This window comes from Mauremys reevesii, linkage group 3, assembly GCF_016161935.1.
Source record: "Mauremys reevesii isolate NIE-2019 linkage group 3, ASM1616193v1, whole genome shotgun sequence".
Taxonomy (NCBI): Eukaryota; Metazoa; Chordata; order Testudines; family Geoemydidae; genus Mauremys; species Mauremys reevesii.
In genome coordinates, this window is record NC_052625.1 from 107,829,677 (window position 1) to 107,849,628 (window position 19,952).

The 19,952-nt window shown below is 41.4% G+C and overlaps 1 protein-coding gene across 6 annotated transcripts in view; it reads left to right on the plus strand.

The window, feature by feature from the left end:
* Window positions 1–19,952, plus strand: part of MAP7 (microtubule associated protein 7) — a 181,578-nt gene that overhangs the window by 60,044 nt on the left and 101,582 nt on the right. Inside the window, exon 1 of one of the 6 annotated variants that reach the window (XM_039532605.1) lies at window positions 709–751. The exons of the other annotated variants lie outside the window; for them this stretch is intronic. Coding sequence (XP_039388539.1) covers window positions 715–751 — 37 coding nt within the window. The 5' untranslated portion in view covers window positions 709–714. Of the gene's footprint in view, window positions 1–708; window positions 752–19,952 lie in introns of those variants that run through there. 6 annotated transcript variants of the gene reach the window in all.

Genomic DNA, 19,952 nt, shown 5'->3' on the forward strand with positions numbered 1-19,952 from the left:
ATAAAACTTAGAAATCTCGTAGGAAACTACTTTGGAGGCAGATCAGTTTTATGAACAGGATTGCTGCTGCACTTTATTATATTGCTGGCCTCAGACCCTACAATGTGCTCAGAGCATCCATGTCAGTAGCTAACAAAAAGATGTGGTCAGTCATCATCTCCTTGACCAGCCAAACAATAAAACCAGTGAATTGTTGCGGAAGCTTTTAACAAGCACACAGATTAAGCAGATCACATATTTGCCAACTCTTATGTGAATATAGAGAAATCCTTAAAAACCTGCACTAAAATGTGTACTTTTTTTATTACACCATCAAGCTTGGTGTTGGGGGCCCCACATGAGGTTTCTTTCACTGCTCCTGATGCTGAGTTGATGGTTTAGCAACTGTTTCTCAACCAGGCTCCCCCCTCCCCCTTCAATTTGAGCCTGACTGCATATTTTGAAAAGAGCTTTTTCTTGGTTTGAGCTTGGTTCAGTGAACAAGGTGGCTATTTGAAAACAGTGGGGTGTAGAGTTGTATGTCTTGTCACCCTTTGCTTTTACCCTGACTGACCTTCAAGCTGTGTAGGAGACAATACTTAAGGTGATTAATCAGTCTTCACTTGTTATTTGGGGTAGCTTGCCTGGCTTAGAGAGAAGAGTGAGAGAGAGAAAAGGAGAAGAGGAATATAAACACAAACATTTTCTAACATTTTGTTTAGAGGGGACAGTGGGATGGAAGACGCCAACCTGGATCAGCTGCTAGGAGACAGTAAGTTTCTGAGTCATGTTCCATTACAAAGCACAGCATTGTTTAAAAAAAAAAAGAGAGAGAGAGAGAAATCAGCTAGCTGATGGGCTGCCTTTTTAATCAGAGTAGATTTAGAACCTCTTGCAGTTGGTTTATGTAGAGAGGGAAATGATTGTAATCGAAACAGCTAAGAGAGAAAAAAAGGGTTTGGGATTTTTCATTTTATTATATTCAGAATGTGTTAACAAATTATGATGTGCAATATTCTTTAGTCATTTTAAGTGTTTAATAAAAATAATAAATACCTATTACTTTTAATCTAACGTGCTTTAACAGACAAATATTAACATTACATATTAAATATTAATATTACATTAAAGCTGTTATTTATTTGATCAGCATTTTATTTACATAAAAAAGAAAAGGCATTTTAAATCCTGTATTATTGAATGTTTAGGGAAATTTTTTTTGAAAAACACTTAAGTAGCCTTTTTCATATCAGTCTGTCCTTTGGCCTCAAATAGTTTTTCACTCTGCCTTTCTGCCAGGAAGAATTCTACTCATTTTGACAATTAGTAGAAACATACTAAAACTGTTCTTTAATGTTTAAGGGCCTGGTCCAAAGCCTGTTTTCCTTGCTTTAACCTTCACTTATTCTTCTGGTTTAAAAAGTTAAGCGAAACAGGAGGTTGGTACAGGGGCACAAAACATTGGTAAACATTAAATTCTACATTATGAATACTGAAAAAGTTAACTATTTAACTAGCTTCTTCAGTGATTTTCTTTTACTGTTTTGCTGTCTGATAGTTTTGCTTCATTGTGGAACTAATACATTTCACTGGTGCAATTCTGGGCACTTACTTGCGTCAGTATGTTGGCATGACTTGTGAATATTTTTCCAGTTACATTGCAGCTAAACTGTGTTACAGTAAAAACATTATCCTTTCAGTGAGGGCTTGGCTACACAGTGGGCTAATGCACTCTACAGGGGTGTGATTTCCAAAGCACACTCACGTGTGCATTGATTGGCCTGTGTAGTCCCTGCTGGTGCACTGTAACGTAGTGCTGTTTGAAACAGTACTAGATTAGAGTGCAATAGGGCACCTTTAGATCCTGCTGGTGTGCACTAAAGGTTCCTTGGTACACTTTAACAAGTTATAAACAGCACCATATTAAAGCACACCAGCAGGCTCTACACAAACCAATTAATATGCAATATGTGAATGTGCTTTGGAAATCGCACCTCTGTAGAGTGCATTACCCCCTGTGTAGACAAGTCCTCAGTCTCTAGCTGGGTTGTGTTTATTGGGATTAAAGGCTTTTTTTGTATAATTAAGGGTATGTCTATACTACCCACTGGATCGGTGGGCAGTGATGGATCCAGCAGGGGTCGATTTATCACGTCTAGACTAGATATGATGAATCGACCCATGCTGGATTCATCACTGCCAGCCGATCCGGCGGGTAGTGTAGACAAGCCCTAAGGTGCAACCGGACTTCTCGTTGTTTAAGTTAGCTAACAAGAGGTTCCCCCTCATCACGGTATTATCTTTTATTAGAGGGGGCCGATGTGATTTTCTAGTCTGACCACTTGCAACACCATCATGCATGATTGATTGATTATAGAAATTAATTCATCAGGTTTTTTTTGGATCTACATGTTCGTAGCAGTGTGGCATGCTGAAAACTTGGCAAACTTCTTCATTTCTTCAGCTTGGAAATTGGGAAAATGTATTGGGCTACCTCCTTGGCTGTGGCTGGGAAACGCAGAACAAAATTGTGGGGGGAGATGCAACTATGGCATAAAGTACATTTCTATTTCTCCAATCTTAGGACTGCTATAGGCAGAGCCACACCCCATACGACATGTTAGAATAGCCCATGGGCTCTTCTAACTTACACAAGCTATTCTTTCTCCAATCATGCCCCCAACGCTAGTATTAAGAAGAGCGATGGTGTTGGAGTCTCTGTGTTGACTCCGTGTCACAAGAAGATCTTCCTTCTACAGAGGTGATGCTCCCAGGGCTGGAAATATCAGCTTTATGGTGAGTCTGCTGGTGTATTAGCCCAAATCTGCTTTACCCATGTTGCATAGAAAGCTCTGGTCAGTTAATGACACTTGGCATGCTAAATTCCTAGTTTCACACAGATTGTGAGTGTTCCTGAAAAGAGAGAGGACTGAGATTGGTAGATTCCTGTATCCTTTCAGGTACCACAATTTTTGCATCCTAATAGATTAAATTATGTACACTTAAAAGGAATAATGGATTTGATTAAATTTCAAGGGTCCATGACTGTGCATCAAACGTCATTAGAGTACATTTGCTCATATATCTGTGGAGTCATGCCAACTGACTCACAGTTTAATATGTAATATTTTCAGTTTGTGTCCAATGTACCAGAATGTGTACTACTATATTATCAAGTTTACAAGCTCACAGATGATTTAGGCACAAGATGTTAATGAAAGGTGTTTTTCTTAGAGGGCTGATAATATATAGGATTTTTTAAAAGTTTATTTTATATGTTTTCCAAGTCAAATTCTGTTCCTATTATATCCAGCAACTTTTAAAAACTATTTTAGGGTATCTTTGAGGCAAATATCCACAATTCTGTTTCCTTATGTAATATGCTTACAGCGCAGTAATGTATTCTTGTTTTCTTTTGCTTTTGGTCTTCAGTTAGACATAGTGTTAATGTTTTTCTTGTCAACAATTCTTCACCACCACCATGTGGTAGCATCTAGAGTCCCTAAACACGGATCAGAACCCACTGTGCTAAAGTGTTGTACAAACACAGATGGTCGCTACCCCGAGAACCATTCATTTTACATAGTGTTTCTATGCTTTTTGAACAGTGCATTTCATTGTCAGCAAATAATTAAAAAATATATTTTTATTTTCTTAAGCGCCACCATTTTTCTTCCCCAATCTGACTTGATGTTCCCCAGATGAGTGTTATCCTACAGCATGAGGTGGGACAAAAAATGTTCATGTCCTTTCGACTCTTGACGTGTTACACTTGTAGTCCGCTATTTATCACAGGCAGTGTTGGATGGGACCTTCAGTCTAAATCACTGCATCAAGCAGGGTGGTCTCCAATTTTCTATTTTACCTTGACAGCTACAATCAATTCCTTAAACTATATCAACTACATCTTACCTAGTTCTCAGCAGGGACCATGATGAATATTGTAGGTTCCCTTTGTCTTCTTCCTTACATGGTAATTTTCCAGTGCTGTTACACTGAGAGGTCCCAGCTGTGTTAGTTGCATCACATGATGATCTATATCAATCTTTCCCTTTCCAAACCCTGCACAAAAGCTATCCAAGATTCTTTTTTTAACCTACCCAAAACCAACATTTATCTTTTTTATTTTTATTTTTTTTTAAATCCAGCAAATTCATGTGGTGATGGTTGGTGTTCACAGGCAGTATCTCTACATGTCTTGGTCCCAATTCTTTTCTCAGTTATACCTGCTAGTGGAGTTATTCTGGATTATTGTTGATATAATAATAAATGGAGATATACCTATTCCATTTATAACTGGAAGGGACCCTGAAAGGTCATTGAGTCCAGCCCCCTGCCTTCACTAGCAGGATCAAGTACTGATTTGGCTCCAGATCCTTAAGTGGCCCCCTTGAGGATTGAACTCATAACCCTGGGTTTAGCAGACCAATGCTCAAACCACTGAGCTATCCCTTCCCACTATATAATGGAGACCAGAATTTCTAACCTTGAGTCTGTTGGCATCAGCATAGTCCTGTTCTCTTTCTGCCTTACTAACTTGTAGCAGATTTCTCCCCCTTATCAAATTATGAAAAATAGGACTGCTTGGTAGTGTTGTAAACCCAGGAAACAATTAGATAACTTCTAACTGATGAATAGTCTATAGCTCTCCCTATAGTTAAGGTTGCCCAACACTTTCCATTATAGATCATGTTTTCGGTTGCCTATCACGTTGCCAAACTTTATCCATTTGGGCTGAAATATTAAATGCTTGATTCTGAATTTTTTAAGCAACATTAACTATGGGTATTGCTACCTGTGCCACCCATAATAAATTAGTGTCTTACAGCTCAATAGTTACCAGTTTTCTAGAACAGACTTTTCTGTAGAAACAGATCAATCACTAAAGCACAGTTTAAGCTGCAAATCATTATCCCCGATCTCAGTACTATCATGAGGATTCTGATGTTAAGTGTAAAGGAATTAAGAGAAAATATGATCTTCCTTCCCCACCCCCACCCAAGAGATCAAAATGATGTCAGTGGTCTGTAATTCAAACAAACAAGGGTTGGAGGCAGCCAACAATGCAGGCCTGCAGAGAAAAGCTAGTTCTTTTTCAAAGGAGGGTCCCTATGTGTGTGCCACATGTGGGTACGCATGTGCACCATGCACCTGAGTCCAGAAATTTTGAGTAACTAGTGTTCATTGGTCCACACGTGCACAGATGTTCTCTGTGTACTCCAAACTGAGCGTGTAAAGGGCAATGTGGACCAACACCTCTCCAGTTTCTTCTTACCTCTGCCTGGCCTGAGTCCGAGTCCTCCGTATCCACATCATTTTTCCTAGAGTATGAACTTGTGAATATAATTTGTAAATACTTTTTAATAGTTTAATATTTTAATGCTTTTAGTGTTTTGTAGTTAGTTTAGTTCTCCCTGCCCCAGGGAGATTCTCCCTCTGAAGAGGGACTATGCAAGAGTTCTTCTTCGAGTGCTGTTCCTGTGAGTGCGCCACTCCAGGTGACGGTGCATCCTGGTGCCGTTGATTGGAGATCTTTGGTAGCAGTGCCTGGTCAGGACATACACGCTCAACTGCTGTCTTGCAGTCTCATTAAAGTCTGCCTGAGTGTGCGTGTCCCACGCCATCCTCAGTTCCTTCTCAACTGTCCTCGGCTAAAGATGGGATGTGGGGCAGTGCTGATCCTCTTACCTGGTTTCTGAAGGAAACAATTACAAAGAACATAGAAATAGTTAGTTAGTAACATCCCACTTGTTTCCCTTCCTTTAGAATAGTTACTTAGTTTAAAAAAAAACCCCACCTTTTTTTCTTCAAGTTTGTCTCCTGCTGAGACACTTTCCTCTGGCATTCCTAGCGCAATAATCCCAGAGGCTTCAGGATTCAAGAAATGTGCTTCCTGTCAGGACTCTATGCCAAGGTCCGATGGACACTCACATTGCGTGAAGTGCCTCGGCAAGACACACGTCGCTGCCAAGTGTGTCCATTGCACGAGCCTCAAAACCAGGGCTCGTCATGACAGGGACCTGTGGCTGAAAATGCTTCTCATTAAGGAATCCCTGCAGCCGCCTCTAGAGAAAGGCAATGGCAAACCCTCTCCCTCACGCTCCCAAGCCAGGTCCGAACCAATTGGGAGCATGGCTTCACCCTCTCAGGCAAAGAGGCAGGAAGCCCAACTGTCTCCACGCAGAGACTTTCATAAGGGTAAAGGGACTCCTGCGAGATCCTTACCCTCACAGCTGACAGCGCTTCTGGATGGGAAGCGTGATCTTTGAGGGCGCAGAGGGTTGGAGGATTTTGAGGAGTCTGTGTTGTGTCTCCTGGACCACCTCTAATAGGATGTCTTGGCTGAGTGCCACCCTCTTGAAAAGTTCCTGGAATTGTTTAAAGTAATCCACGTTCTGTGGAGGCAGAGGCATGAGGGCTCCATCTGGAGCTGATGGAGAGTTAGGTGTTGTTGAATCAGTGGATGGCCCATAGCCCACTTCTTCAGAGGGGGTTCAGGCGCTCTAGAAGTAGACGGAGCTGGAGATCGAGGCACACAAGGAGCTTGTGGTCCGGTGGAAGAAGCATGAGGGCGAGTGGCACTAGGAGCTGGCCAAGGGTACCACTGAGGCCAAGGCATCAGATAAGAAAAGTTAGGTGCTGCCCATAGGGGGGCGAAGTAGGGAAACTGAGGCTGCTGGTTGTGAGCCATGACCTGAGGTGCAAAAGGTTCCGGTGGAGGAGAAGAGGCAGGTGGGGAGAACTCCGCTTGCTGCTGCATATCAGACTCGCTGTCAGTAAAGGTAGCCAGGTCAGGTGGGGAGAGCGGCTGGTCAAAGAGTGAGCACTGTGTGTCCAGGAGTGGAGAGTTAGGCTCAGGTGCCACTGAGAGGTCATCCTGACTGAGGAACTGTTGTTGCTGCTCCCTGGGCTGTGATTCTGCTGCACGCGATCTGTGCTCAGAGGCGTGCACAGACTTTTGTTTGACTTTTGCTGGTGCTGCGGGCTGCTTGTAGGTGTCCTGTAGGAGGTCCGCTGCCGCTATCTGAGCGGAAAGCAGGCTCGGTACGGACGTTCTTTTCGGCACTGGGGCAGAGCACGCTGTCGGCACCAGGTCTATTTTTGGTGCCAAGGGGATCGGTGCTGAGGAGACCTTCCCGGTATGGGAGGTTGGGTCTCTGCTTCTGCACTCCGTGGGAGCTGTGGCTGAGGTGCTGGGACAGTCAGTGCTGGACTCAGTTTGAACCAGAGCCTCACTCTCACACAACAGATTCCTCGCTGTCTTACATCTCCTACGCATGCTCTCTGTTCATCCCAGGATACAGGCAAGAATTTACCTACAGCTCCTTGGCCCTATGGCAGCCACCACCTTCGTGGTCAAGTACGCCAGGCTGCACATGAGATGTCTTCAGGGCTGGCTCAACTCCAACTACAAACTCAGCAGGCACAGCCTAAGAGACCCTCTCATGAGAGATGGGGACATGAACATAGGCGTAAGGACAGATTTCTGTCCAGATCTGCCTCTAAGAGAGAGGATCCCTCCCCATCTTGGTCAAAGTTGCACAAGTTCTCATGAACAGATCCTAAAGAATTAAATCTGTGTAAACCATTTGTCCAAAAAGGAAAGGTATGAAGGAAGAAGAATCCAACGGTACCAGCTCCATCTCCATGCACAACCCAATGGCTCCATCTGGGAGTTCAATGCTGGAACCCCTCCCAATGTCTCTGACATTCTCCATATGGGATCCCCTGGACACTAGACCTTTGGATGACCTGGATCCCACAATACCCTTCTCTGGAGCCCCCCAAACACCAACGAGGACTGAACCCTTTTCCTCCAAGGATATCTTCACTCTGTCCTACCCACAATCGTTCTTGCTATCAGGCCCAGATCTTCTTAGAGAGATCCCTTTGGCTGGGGAAACTACCTTGAGGGGAAGAGTATCCTCCCAGGCTGCTTCCACAACCTGGAACCTCCTCCCACCAATACTGTTAGCACCACTGGTAAAACAGGAGACTGTCATTTCATCAGGTGAATCTGATGCTGCAAGTGAGACTTCCTCCCAAAGGCAAAAAAGTCCAGTCAGAGATTAATGAACATATTGGAACCATACACCTTTTTCCAAATATGGCTACTAAGGGGACTACTGGTACCTGATGCTTTGGGACCGGACCCCTCTGGTCGATTCTTACTGGGACCCAAGGGATCCATACAGCAGGTACCCTGGATCCATGTGGGAATCACACCAGCCCTCATCTCCCAGGCTGTTCTAGCTGGCTCCATCACAATTTGCAGAAGAGGAGGTTGAGCTGGATACGCCAGTTCTGCCAGGTACGTTGTCATCATCAGTGGATGAGGCAGTTGCTCCATCATCTCCCTTTCCACTTGATGATCAGGAGGCATTGCAGAGGGTGGCAACCAAATTCCAGATAGCTCTTGAAGAGGTCCAGGACTCACAACAAGGCCTGTTAGACATCCTCCAATCCTCTGACCTTTGAGGGCTGGCCCTTCAAATTAAGCCATTCTGGAATTCGCTGGATGGGTGTGGTACATCACTGCCTTTTGTGCACCTCCCCAAAGAGAGCTGAGAAATCGTATTTCATGCCAGCTAAAGGTACAGAGTTTTTATTCCCTCATCCAGTGCCCAACTTCTTAGTAGTTCAAGTAGTTACAGAAAGGTCCAGGATTCGGTATTCTAAGACTACCCCAATTGACCAGGTCCCTAAACACCTTGACTTTGAGTAGGAAAGTATTCTCATCAAGTAGTGTTCAGTTCAAAATTGCTACCTATCAGGTGGTGGTAACAGAATCTGAATTCCTGAATTATGCCAAATTTGCAGGCTTCAAATACAGATTTCCCCAGGAAGAAAGGGCTCAGTTCCAATTATTTATTGAGGAAGGCACACTGGTGGCCAAGACATCACTTCAAGCAACAGTAGACACAGCTGATAGTGCCTATAGAGCCATCACCACAGCTGCACTCATGAGACATGAGTCATAGTTGAAATCTTTGGGGTTCCCCCGGGATGTCCAGAACACCATTGAGGACCTTCCCCTTTGAGTCTAACCTCTTTAATGAGAAAACCATCAAGACTTTACACATCCCAAACACCTCTAGAACACCTTTTGCTCCCTGGGCATTTACATCCTGGCCCCAAAGAGGAAATATCACAAGCAACCCTATACGACCAGACCTCCTCCTCAGACATTCTGTCATCAACATCCATATGAATCCCCATGTAAAAGGCAAAGGGCTCAAAGACCCAGATATATACGTCCACAACTGCCACCCAGCATCCAAAGGACTCTTTTGCTGGTACGCTCAAGGATTGCGTACCAACACTGATGCCATGCCTCATTGCCTGCCCCCATCCAAACCTTTGGTGGCCCCTTACCTACTTAGCTCTCAGCTGAGCAGCTATAATTACAGACAAGTGGGTACTAGACATCATCCACCATGTCTATGTAATTGAGTTTCTTGCCTCCCACCACAAACCTCATTCCAAGCACCTATCCTGGACCGCTCTGATGAGGATATTCTTCACTGAGGTAAATTCTCTTCTTCAGAAAGGGGCCATAGAACTTGTGCCCCCTCAATATCAGGGGAAAGGGTTTTATTCCCTGTATTTCTTGGTCCCTAAGAAATCCAATGGGTGAAGACCATTTCTTAACCTAAGCCAATTGAATGTATTCATGCAAAAATATAAAATTCTGCTCAGTCACATTGGCATCAGCAATCCCCTCTCTGGGAGACAGCACTTGGTTCATGATCCTCAACATGAAGAGTGCTTACTTTTCATATAGACATTCACCTATCCCACAGAAGGTTCCTCCATTGGGCAGGACCACTTCCAATTCATAGTCCTTCCATTCAGGCTAGCTACAGCACCCAGGTTCTTCACAAAAGTCCTTTTACTAGAGGCAGCCTGGGTGAGACTGAACAGTTTTACCATCTTTCTGTATCTCAACAAATGGCGTCTGATGGGCAGGTCCAGCAGGGAAGTCGAGTAGGCGACAGCATTCCTACTTCATCTCCTATCTTCCCTGGGAATCTGTGTCAACCATGAAAAGTCCCACAAGGTTCATAGACTTCATAGGAGCAACTCTGGTCTTGAATAGCCTATCTTCCGACTGAGAGATTGCACAACATGAGCAGCCTAATAAAACAGGTTACCCTCAATCTTTGGACCGCGGTCAGGACTTGCCTTTCCCTCCTCGGCTACATTTGCCATACTCCATCTCTCAACCTACAGACCTGGCTTTGGTCCATTTAGTCACCACAAAAAGACATCATCAATGGCAAACAATTCTTACCAAGGTTTTGGGCTCTCTTGCCTGGTGGACAAAAGCTAGAGAAAGTGAGGGTGGGAATTCCTCACACCTAGACCTGAAGCAACTATAATCACCAACACCTCCCCATTAGGTTGGGAAGCTCATATGAAAAATCACATTGCACAAGGTACCTGGACCCCTTGGAAGGCCAAGATGCACATCAATTTGCAGGTGTGCAGAACTCCCTAGCAGACAGTCTTGGAAGACAGATCACAAATAGGAGATTCACAATTCGGTTCTTAATGAGATCTTCAACTAATGGGGAATACCATCCAGGGATCTCTTTGCCTCTCAAGGGAACAGAAAACTCCCCCTGTATTGCTTCAGAGCAGCTTGAAGGGTGGCTGGATGGGCCACCTCAGGCATACCCTCCCTCTCAACCCACTGATAGCACATGTCCTGTGAAAAATCCATCATGATAGGGCTTGGGTCATCTTCTTTGCGCCAAATTTGATGAGGCAGTTTTGCTTCAGACCTCCTGCAGATTTCAACCCATCTGCCAATCGACATCTGGCCTTTTCCAGATCTGCTGACCCCTTTTTTGAGATAGCTGATTGATTGCTTCTCCTTTGTGGATAATATGTCTTGGGTCACCGTCTTACCAAAAGACAGACTCCACAGTCATCCATTAGACTTCAGTCATCCACTGGAAAGAATTCAGGCAAAAATGAATACTTCTCCAAAGGGGGATGGAGAGGAAACAGAAAATGATCCAGATTACATGCTGATCAATGATCCTCTCACAAAGTCAAGTGCTACCAAAAATACACCTGTGTGTTCAGTATATTGGTCTCTCCTTTTCCATGCAGTCGATGTTTCAGTATCAATCATTAGCATACTTGTAAAACATGCACCTAACATAGTGAGATCACCTATATTCACATGCAACATGTAGTTTAACTTCAGAACATCACAGTATTATTGTAATTCACTGAATAACGATTCATATCAAAACTGTACAATGAGGATCAAAATGCATTGCGTACATCTGAGCCATTTTAAACACCAGTTTTGAAAATTCAAGTGCCAGTCATCTGCAACTTTAATTAGTGCTCACCTGCTGCTGTGCCAGCTTTGCAATTAAAGCAAAGTTGTCAGCATTTTTAGCTTCCAATTTCTCTTTCTCTTAAGAGAAAGCAAAAGCCAGAATCCAAAGCAGCCAGGGGAAAGTACCATGGAAAGCCACAGTTCTCCCATCCAAGGCAACCCATAAACTATATCTGAACACATAACAGCCTGCAACATTTGTCTGCACAAATCATTGTACTTTAATACCCAACTAATTAAAGCAAAAACACTTTGGGATACATGGAGTATTGCTACATAAAGCCAATACCTAATCTGATTATACCCTGTGTGCCATAGAACTGAGGTTCTATATGTACAATTCCAACAGGAGATGCACATACTGAAGAGCATACTATACTTTATAAAATAAAGTACAGTAGACCCTCAGAGTTACGAATGCCAGAGTTATGAACTGACTGGTCCAGAAGTATGGAATCAGACAGCAGCAGAGACCCCACCCCCAAAAGCAAATACAGTACAGTATTGTGTTAAACATAAGCTACTAAAAGAATAAAAAAGTTTTTAAAAAAGATTTGACAAAATAAGGAAATTGTATTTTTGTGCTTTTCATTTAAAATAAGGTTAAAAGCATTTTTCTTCTGCATAGTAAAGTTTCAACGCTGTATCAAGTCAATGTTCAATTGTAAACTTTTGAAAGAAAAACCATAATGTTTTGTTCCGAGTTACGAACATTTTAGAGTTGCGAAGAACCTCCGTTTCTGAGATGGTTCTTCTGAGGTTCTACAGTCACAGTTCTGAATTTCTTTTGCTCCACATCTCTTTCTACCCATTGGCTATACCCTTTTAATGAAACCATGGATGTTCATGGGCTAGTCAGATAACATACATAATAATTAGCTAATTGGAAAGGCAGTGTTGAAAAGAATATGTGGCTCTGGTCTGGGATTCAGGAGACCTGGGTTCTGTGTATACTTCCACCACAGACCTGCAGTATGACCTTGGGCAAATCATTTCACACCTCTGTTCCTATTAGCCTTAAACCCTTTGTCTCTCCTGTGTTTTTTAGATTGCAAACTCTTTGACAGAAAGAACAGGAGTACTAGTGGCACCTTAGAGACTAACACATTTATTTCAGCATAAGCTTTCGTGAGCTACAGCTCACTTCTTCGGATGCATAGAATGGAACACACAGACAGGAGATATTTATACATACAGAGAACATGAAAAGGTGGAAGTATCCATACCAACTGGAAGAGTCCAATCAATTGAGATGAGCTATCATCAGCAGGAGAAAAAAACTTTTGAAGTGATAATTAAGATGACCCATAGAAGGTGTGAGGAGAACTTAACATAGGGAAATAGATTCAATTAGTGTAATGACCCAACCATTCCACCATATAACATAAACACTAACCCAGGAACCTATCCTTGCAACAAAGCCCGATGCCAGCTCTGTCCACATATCTATTCAAGTGACACCATCATAGGACCTAATCATATCAGCCACGCCATCAGGGGCTCATTCACCTGTGCATCTACCAACGTGATATATGCCATCATGTGCCAGCAATGCCCCTCTGCCATGTACATTGGCCAAACCGGACAGTCTCTACGCAAAAGAATAAATGGACACAAATCTGACATCAGGAATCATAACATTCAAAAACCAGTGGGAGAACACTTCAACCTCTCTAACCACTCAGTGACAGAAGGTGGCAATTTTGCAACAAAAAACTTCAAAAACAGACTCCAAAGAGAGACTTGCTGAACTTGAATTAATATGCAAATTAGACACAATTAACTCAGGCCTAAACAGAGACTGGGAATGGTTGGGTCATTACACTACTTCCACCTTTTCATGCTCTCTGTATGTATAAATATCTCCTGTCTGTGTGTTCCATTCTATGCATCCGAAGAAGTGAGCTGTAGCTCACAAAAGCTCATGCTGAAATAAATTTGTTAGTCTCTAAGGTGCCACTAGTACTCCTGTTCTTTTTGCGGATACAGACTAACATGGCTGCTACTCTGAAACCTCTCTTTGACAGGGAATTTTTCTTATTTTGTGTGTGCACAGTAAGAAATATTCTGTAAAAATCTCATGTGTTTGGAGGGCCTGACTTATGAGTTCTCAATATTTGGGGCCGCAACACTGGTTTCAGCATATCATTTTCCACGTTTAAGAATTTTGCATCGCTTATTTATATATTAACGTAAATCTTAATTGAAATTAAAGGGACTTCGCTTGTTTTTGAAGATGATTTGTTCTTAAAGATTTTACCTTCAAATTTTGCATGTGCACACTGAGTTTCTAAATTAGACCTATTTTACATATTTAAAAAAGAATTATCGATTGTATCCCAGTAGACATATAATGGCAAATTAAATAGCTTGTGTATCAAAATTGACTCTTACAGGGATCCAGTACTACTGTATTACATTCATTTCAATCCAAATATAATAAAACATTGTAAAAAAGTACCTGATTATGCATAGCCAATGACCACTTTGTTCCAAATGTAATAATTATTTTAAAATCTCTTTATAGGCAGTTTTAATAATCAAAGGTACTAGTCCAGATTAAAAGACTTTGGTTTTAAAAATTGAGATGTGTGTAGTTAAAACATTGTAAAAAGGGTAATTTTTTCTCAGTTTAAAAATAACTTTCCTGAATTTTTGATTTAATATTAAAGAAAAAAATCAATTTGTAGCTAAGAGTTTGTATATGATTTTCTATTGCATTAGCACTTAGGCATTTACATCATAAATTGCTAGAAGTAGATATTTATATTATAAATATTAATGCAATAATCACAAAAAGGCCTTAAAGACTGAGGAGTGAAACAATGCATATAAGGACTTCCAGTCATGCTCTTTATTTTGTCCAACATACAACCTGATCATTGCACACGGTAGATCTCTAGCAGGTGGGCAAGTTAGACAACCAAATACATTGATGATAATTTACTATTCTTAATCAGACACACACTTCATCTTCATCATCATCATCATCATCACATTACCACTGATATGATGGAGAATAGTGTCAAAGAATAATCTATGTTATGTATATAAACATATTGCTCTCTTGATAACTAAATGTTGGGGTTTTCTTTTTCTGTATCAATTCAATCTTGCATTTATTACTTCTCCAGAAAAAGTACTTTTGAGGCTTATTAAATACTAGGTACTGCTGGATCTTCCAAAACTGGTTGTGTAGCAATGAAACCTATTAAAGGACCAGCTTGTAAATCAGAGGCAAGAGGTTTTGTGGAGACTAGGGGGAAAAGAAAGCAAAATCAGTGCCTCCTAAGGGCCAGAGCTGCAAATTATGGCAGTCAGACAACTTAATTACCAAGATAGCTAACCAATAAATGCTTGGAAAAATAGACACATATATGCCCAAGGAACTAAAATGAAACGTGCCTGGACTTAGAATGATTATGTGCTCATTATGCATAAAGGAACTTTACTGATGTTAGGATTCTTATGGCAAATGTTTGTGTGCTACAGAGTTAAATTACATTTATAATGCTAGAATAAAGTGCTTATGCTGCACATGGGGATTCCAAGGAGAAGCAAAGTCTTTTTAAAAACCCTGCACAAAAATTTGCCCTTGTCTGGTGTGTTGGGTTTTTTTTGTTCGTTTGTTTTTGACGGTATAAAATATAGATTCACTTTGTTATTGAATATGGTATAAAACATATGGCTTTCTTTCCAGATATTGAAATTGGAAAAAGAATAGTATATAATGTCATTAATATACCTGAAGTCATGAATCATTCCTATAACAAATGAGTGAAAGGGAGAAAATCTGGTTGTTGTGCTTTCAATATTTGTAGAATATTCTTATAAGTACATCTCTACCTTGATATAATGCTGTCTTCGGGAGCCAAAAAATCTTACCGTGTTATAGGTGAAACCGTGTTATATCGAACTTGCTTTGATCCACCAGAGTGCGCAGCCCTCCCCACCCCAGCACGGAGCACTGCTTTACCGCCTTATATCAGAATTCGTGTTATCAGGTTGCGTTATATCAGGGTAGAGGTGTAAATGGAGATATACAAATAAATGTACTGTGTGTGTGTGTGTGTGTGTGTGTGTGTATATATATATATATATATTGTGTGTAGTTACAAAAATGAAAGGCATTATGCTTGCAACCTCAATTCATTCCCTTTGTGCACATGCACTATGATACAGTCATTACATTATCACATACTGTTCTCGCCAAAGCACCCCTTCCTGTGTTCCATTAACAATAAAATTGACTTTAATAGGATTTTGTGAAAGGACCTTAGGATTACCTTTTTGTCTCACGTTAGGCTCTTATCCTGCAAACACTAAAGCATATGCTTAACTTCAATCATGTGCTGCTTTAAAAATATCAGCCATTGAGTGTGAAGGGCTGGGACAAACCTGCCTAGACATACAGTGTATTGTAGCCTTGTTGGTCCGAGGATATTAGCGAGACAATGTGGGTGAGGTATCTTTTATTGAACCAGCTTCTGTTGATGAGGGACAAGGTTTCCAGCCTACAGAGCTCTTCTTCAGGTCTGGGGAAAGGTACTATGAGTCTCACAGCTAAATACAAGATACATTCACCTTGGATAGTCCCTTAGATTAATGTGTGCTAAGTACTCATGCTAATTGATCTGTTTGATCTTGTATTTAACTATGACACTCTTAGTACCTTTCCCAGGCCTGAAGAAGAGCTCTGTGTAGCTCGACAGCTGGTCTCTCCCCAGCAGAAGTTGGTCCAATAAAAGATATTACTTCACCCACCTTGTCTCTCTAGAGTTGATCGTGGTGATTTTAGAGAGAATAAATGTATTGTATTTTGATCCAATGGTTTAAGCTGTAATCGTTGGAGTGATTTTTAGGTAGGGCAGAATATTATTACCTGATTTAAAATTTTCCAAGGATGCTGTGCTTAGTATCCCTGGTCTGGTGAAAAGGAGATGTAGAGACACTTATATTAATGTTCTTTGCCAGAACAGGAAAAGTTTGTGCAATATTCATTTTTTGTTTAAAATACAGTAAATGAGAATTACTAGATTCGACAAAGGTAGTTTGTTTATTTACATGGAAATGTGTTGAGTAATGGTCAGGGTTGGATGTCCAAGAAAGAGGAAAGCAGCAGCAGCAGCATTTGTCCAAAATTTCCACCCCCCCCCCCCAATGTTGCATTATAGATGATGGTTTAACATAAGATTTATTTTATTTTGCTTCCCATCATCCATTTTACATCTTGCTGCACAAGGTAGGGCTAAATCCTTCCTGGATCTTTTCCTCCCTGACTAAATGATTCACCTTTCTGTTTGTTGTTGTGGAGACCAGATTAGTGCTTTATTCTGAGTAAAAGGTCAATTTCTGATGTGCTATAATGGCAATGTGTGAGAGATTCTTGTCTAGTAGAGTAAAAAGTTGCTTTGAGCAATACTGGCCTGTCAGCATTTCTTCAAGATACCTTGTGATGGTGGGATGATGATGTGACAAATTGCTGGGGATACACAGAGCTGTGAGACTCTGTGCTACCCAACTCAGACTCAGCTGTGTGTGAGAACTTCTTGACACACCAGCTTTTCTGCCTTGCCAGCAAACTCCTCTGGCCTCTCCCAGCCCAAACCTTGCCTAGCAGGTAACAATCGGTAAACTCCAGCCCTCAAGTTCTTCAGAGATGTCTCTCTGTAATGCAGAACCTCCTATCCCATTCACAGAAAATACTAAGTTTGCTGCTCCTTTAAAGAGACAAACAGCACTTGTCATCTTGACTGCCGTTAACAATCACTTTAATTCAAATCAAAGCACAGGGTTGGTTTGGATAAAAAATAAAAAGTTTATTTAATTAAAAAAAGAGATTTTAAGTGGGTTCAAGTATAAGGGATCAAGATAAAGAAATGGTTACAAACACACAACAGTAAAAATACACATTCTAATGGCTGAGACCTAACTTAACAAGCTGCAGTCTTTGTTCAAGGTAGTTTCCTCACTGCTCTTCCTTTTCCAGCAATGACTGACTAGCTCTTAGTCTGGATCCCCACAGAGTCCAAGGTGCTGGTTCTCCTTGTCTCCTCAGGTGAAGAATAACATAGGGCTTCTTTGCCCCTCTCTTAATAGTCAAGTAAACCTTTGAAAAGTCTCTCTCTCAAAGTTCATGGAACCTGCTTCAAGAGGCAGGAAGACTTCGGGGGGGGGGGGGGGGAACAGTCTCCATCCCCAGCTGAGATTGTTAAGTGAACTATTTTTCCCCACTTGCTCTCCTGATGTTTGTTTGCCTCTGTCGTTGTCTGGAAAAAAAACTGTTTATCAACTCCCCATGACATGCCTGGTTTAAACACATTCTAGTCATAATTCCAGAACATCCATATAATCCTTTGTGGATTGGCCATACATACATCATGCAAAAATATTAGGAGTACTTGTGGCACCTTAAAGACTAATAAATTTATTTTAGCATGAGCTTTCGTGAGCTGCACGAAAGCTCATGCTAAAATAAATTTGTTAGTCTTTAAGGTGCCACAAGTACTCCTGGTTTTTTTGCGGATACAGACTAACACGGCTGCTACTCTGAAACCTGCAAAAATATTAGTGATCAGTGACCAAATATTCAATGACGTATTACACGACACCCTTTAGATACAGGTTATGACAACAGTAATTTGAGGTACACTGAGCTGATCAGGTCAGCTGAAACTCACTGATAGACACCAGGAGCCCCTTGCTTTTTGGCATAGGGATGCTCTTATGGTCAGATATCTTAGCCATTTTGAATTCCATCAGGCTGAACTTGACACAATTTGTCAGTGGTTTAAATGTATTTTAACCCAGATTTTTGGCGCTCTGTGATCATTATTAGTTAACTTTGAAAATTATCAGTAAATAATTAACCTTGAAAAGCCATCTGTAAAAACTTCACATAAAATTCAGTGGTCAGAATTATGCCATTAAAGATCATCTTTGGAACAGGAAAAATAATATATTTCTGCTTACAGCAATATGTGGTGTCCATGTTTAATTTCTCTGAGTCCATCTTAGTAGTGATTGGGTTTCAGTTCTGTTGTTTCATTGGGATAACACCTAATCAGCTAGCTCTAGTGGTTCAAATAATTCCCATGTCCATAGTTATTAAAATCTGTTGCTCTCTGGTGGCCTATATGAAATTAGTTTGCACTGGTTCCTAGTGCACAGTTAAAACAACGAGGAATCCTTGTGGCAGCTTAGAGACTAACATTTATTTGGGCATAAGCTTTCGTGGGCTAAAACCCACTTCAACAGATGCATGGAGTGAAAAATACAGTCGACCTTCACTAAAACCAATCTTGTAACTGGCAACCTCATTTGTATTCACAAACACACCAGAACTGAACTAACCTCTATCCTTGCAAGTGTTTTCTCCAGATGTGGGTTGGGGCACAATGGTGGAATTGGTGTAGGGATGTGTGACACAGAAGCCCATTTGAGGTTTACTACTCTGTATCTGCCTGAGAGCCTCACTAAACCTCACACACTGGCGTCATGATATTTATTTAAAAGATTAACTCTGATATCTCACTTGAAATCTAACTCCACACTGGTCATTAACGTCACTGAGAAATGTTTGTAACAACTCTGTAGGTGGAATTATGGATACTCTGATATGTCCTGGAGATTGTAAACAGACAAAGGTGACAAAACAGGTTTCTTCTGTATAAAGGGTAAAGAAAAGATGGTGGCTGATGTCCTGTCCACTAAAGAGAACTCTGACCTACTACCTACGGGTCAGCGAGTGGCTAACTCTCATGCAACTTTGTAAAGGGAGAGATGCGATGCTAAGAGCATCCCAGTGGCAGAGGGCCAGGGGCTGTTTGGTATCAGGAAATGAGTTTCAGCTGGCTTGCCCAATTCAGTGTATCTCGACTCACTGTCGTTATAATCTGTATCTGAAAGGTGTCATGTAATATGTCACTGAAAAGCTAATAACTCACTGATCATTAATATTCTTGCCTGATGAATGTATATATGTGGTCTGTATTAAGAGTTATGGATATATGTTGGAATGATGACTAAAATGTGTTTAAGCCAGGCATATCAAGGGAGCTGGTAAACTAGTCTGACCTAGACAACGTAATGTTCATTTGTTTCTCTGACCAGTCCGGTCGTCAGGCACAGACAAATAAAGGTCTATTGAAATGTTCACTTGATAGCTTTGTTTACTTAACAAACGGGGAAGGAGACAGCTTCTAGCGCGGAAGAGAAATTTTATCTGGGCTATCAAGGTAGGAGGCCTGAATCTCAAATGATAAGTAATTGAATCAACTGATTCTATATAATAATGCTTTTTACAAAAGTATATCAAGGTCTTTTATGAAAGCAGGTGACACCCGGGTGATGAATATCAGATACACATTAATACTAGATTTTACAGTCTGTGACTAAACAAAGGGAGAACCAGGTCTCCCTGAGACAGGAGGAAATATCAGAGCTGTTTACTTGTCTCCAAAGAAATTAAGCAAGGTTTGACCAAAACCAGTGGAAACCTCTTTTACACATAAATCAGTAGGAGGAAGGGAAGACCACAGGACAGAAAGAACAGCGTGAGGTGAAAAAGATGGGCCCTTCAACCCAGGGAGGCAGGCTGAAGTCTCTGAGAACT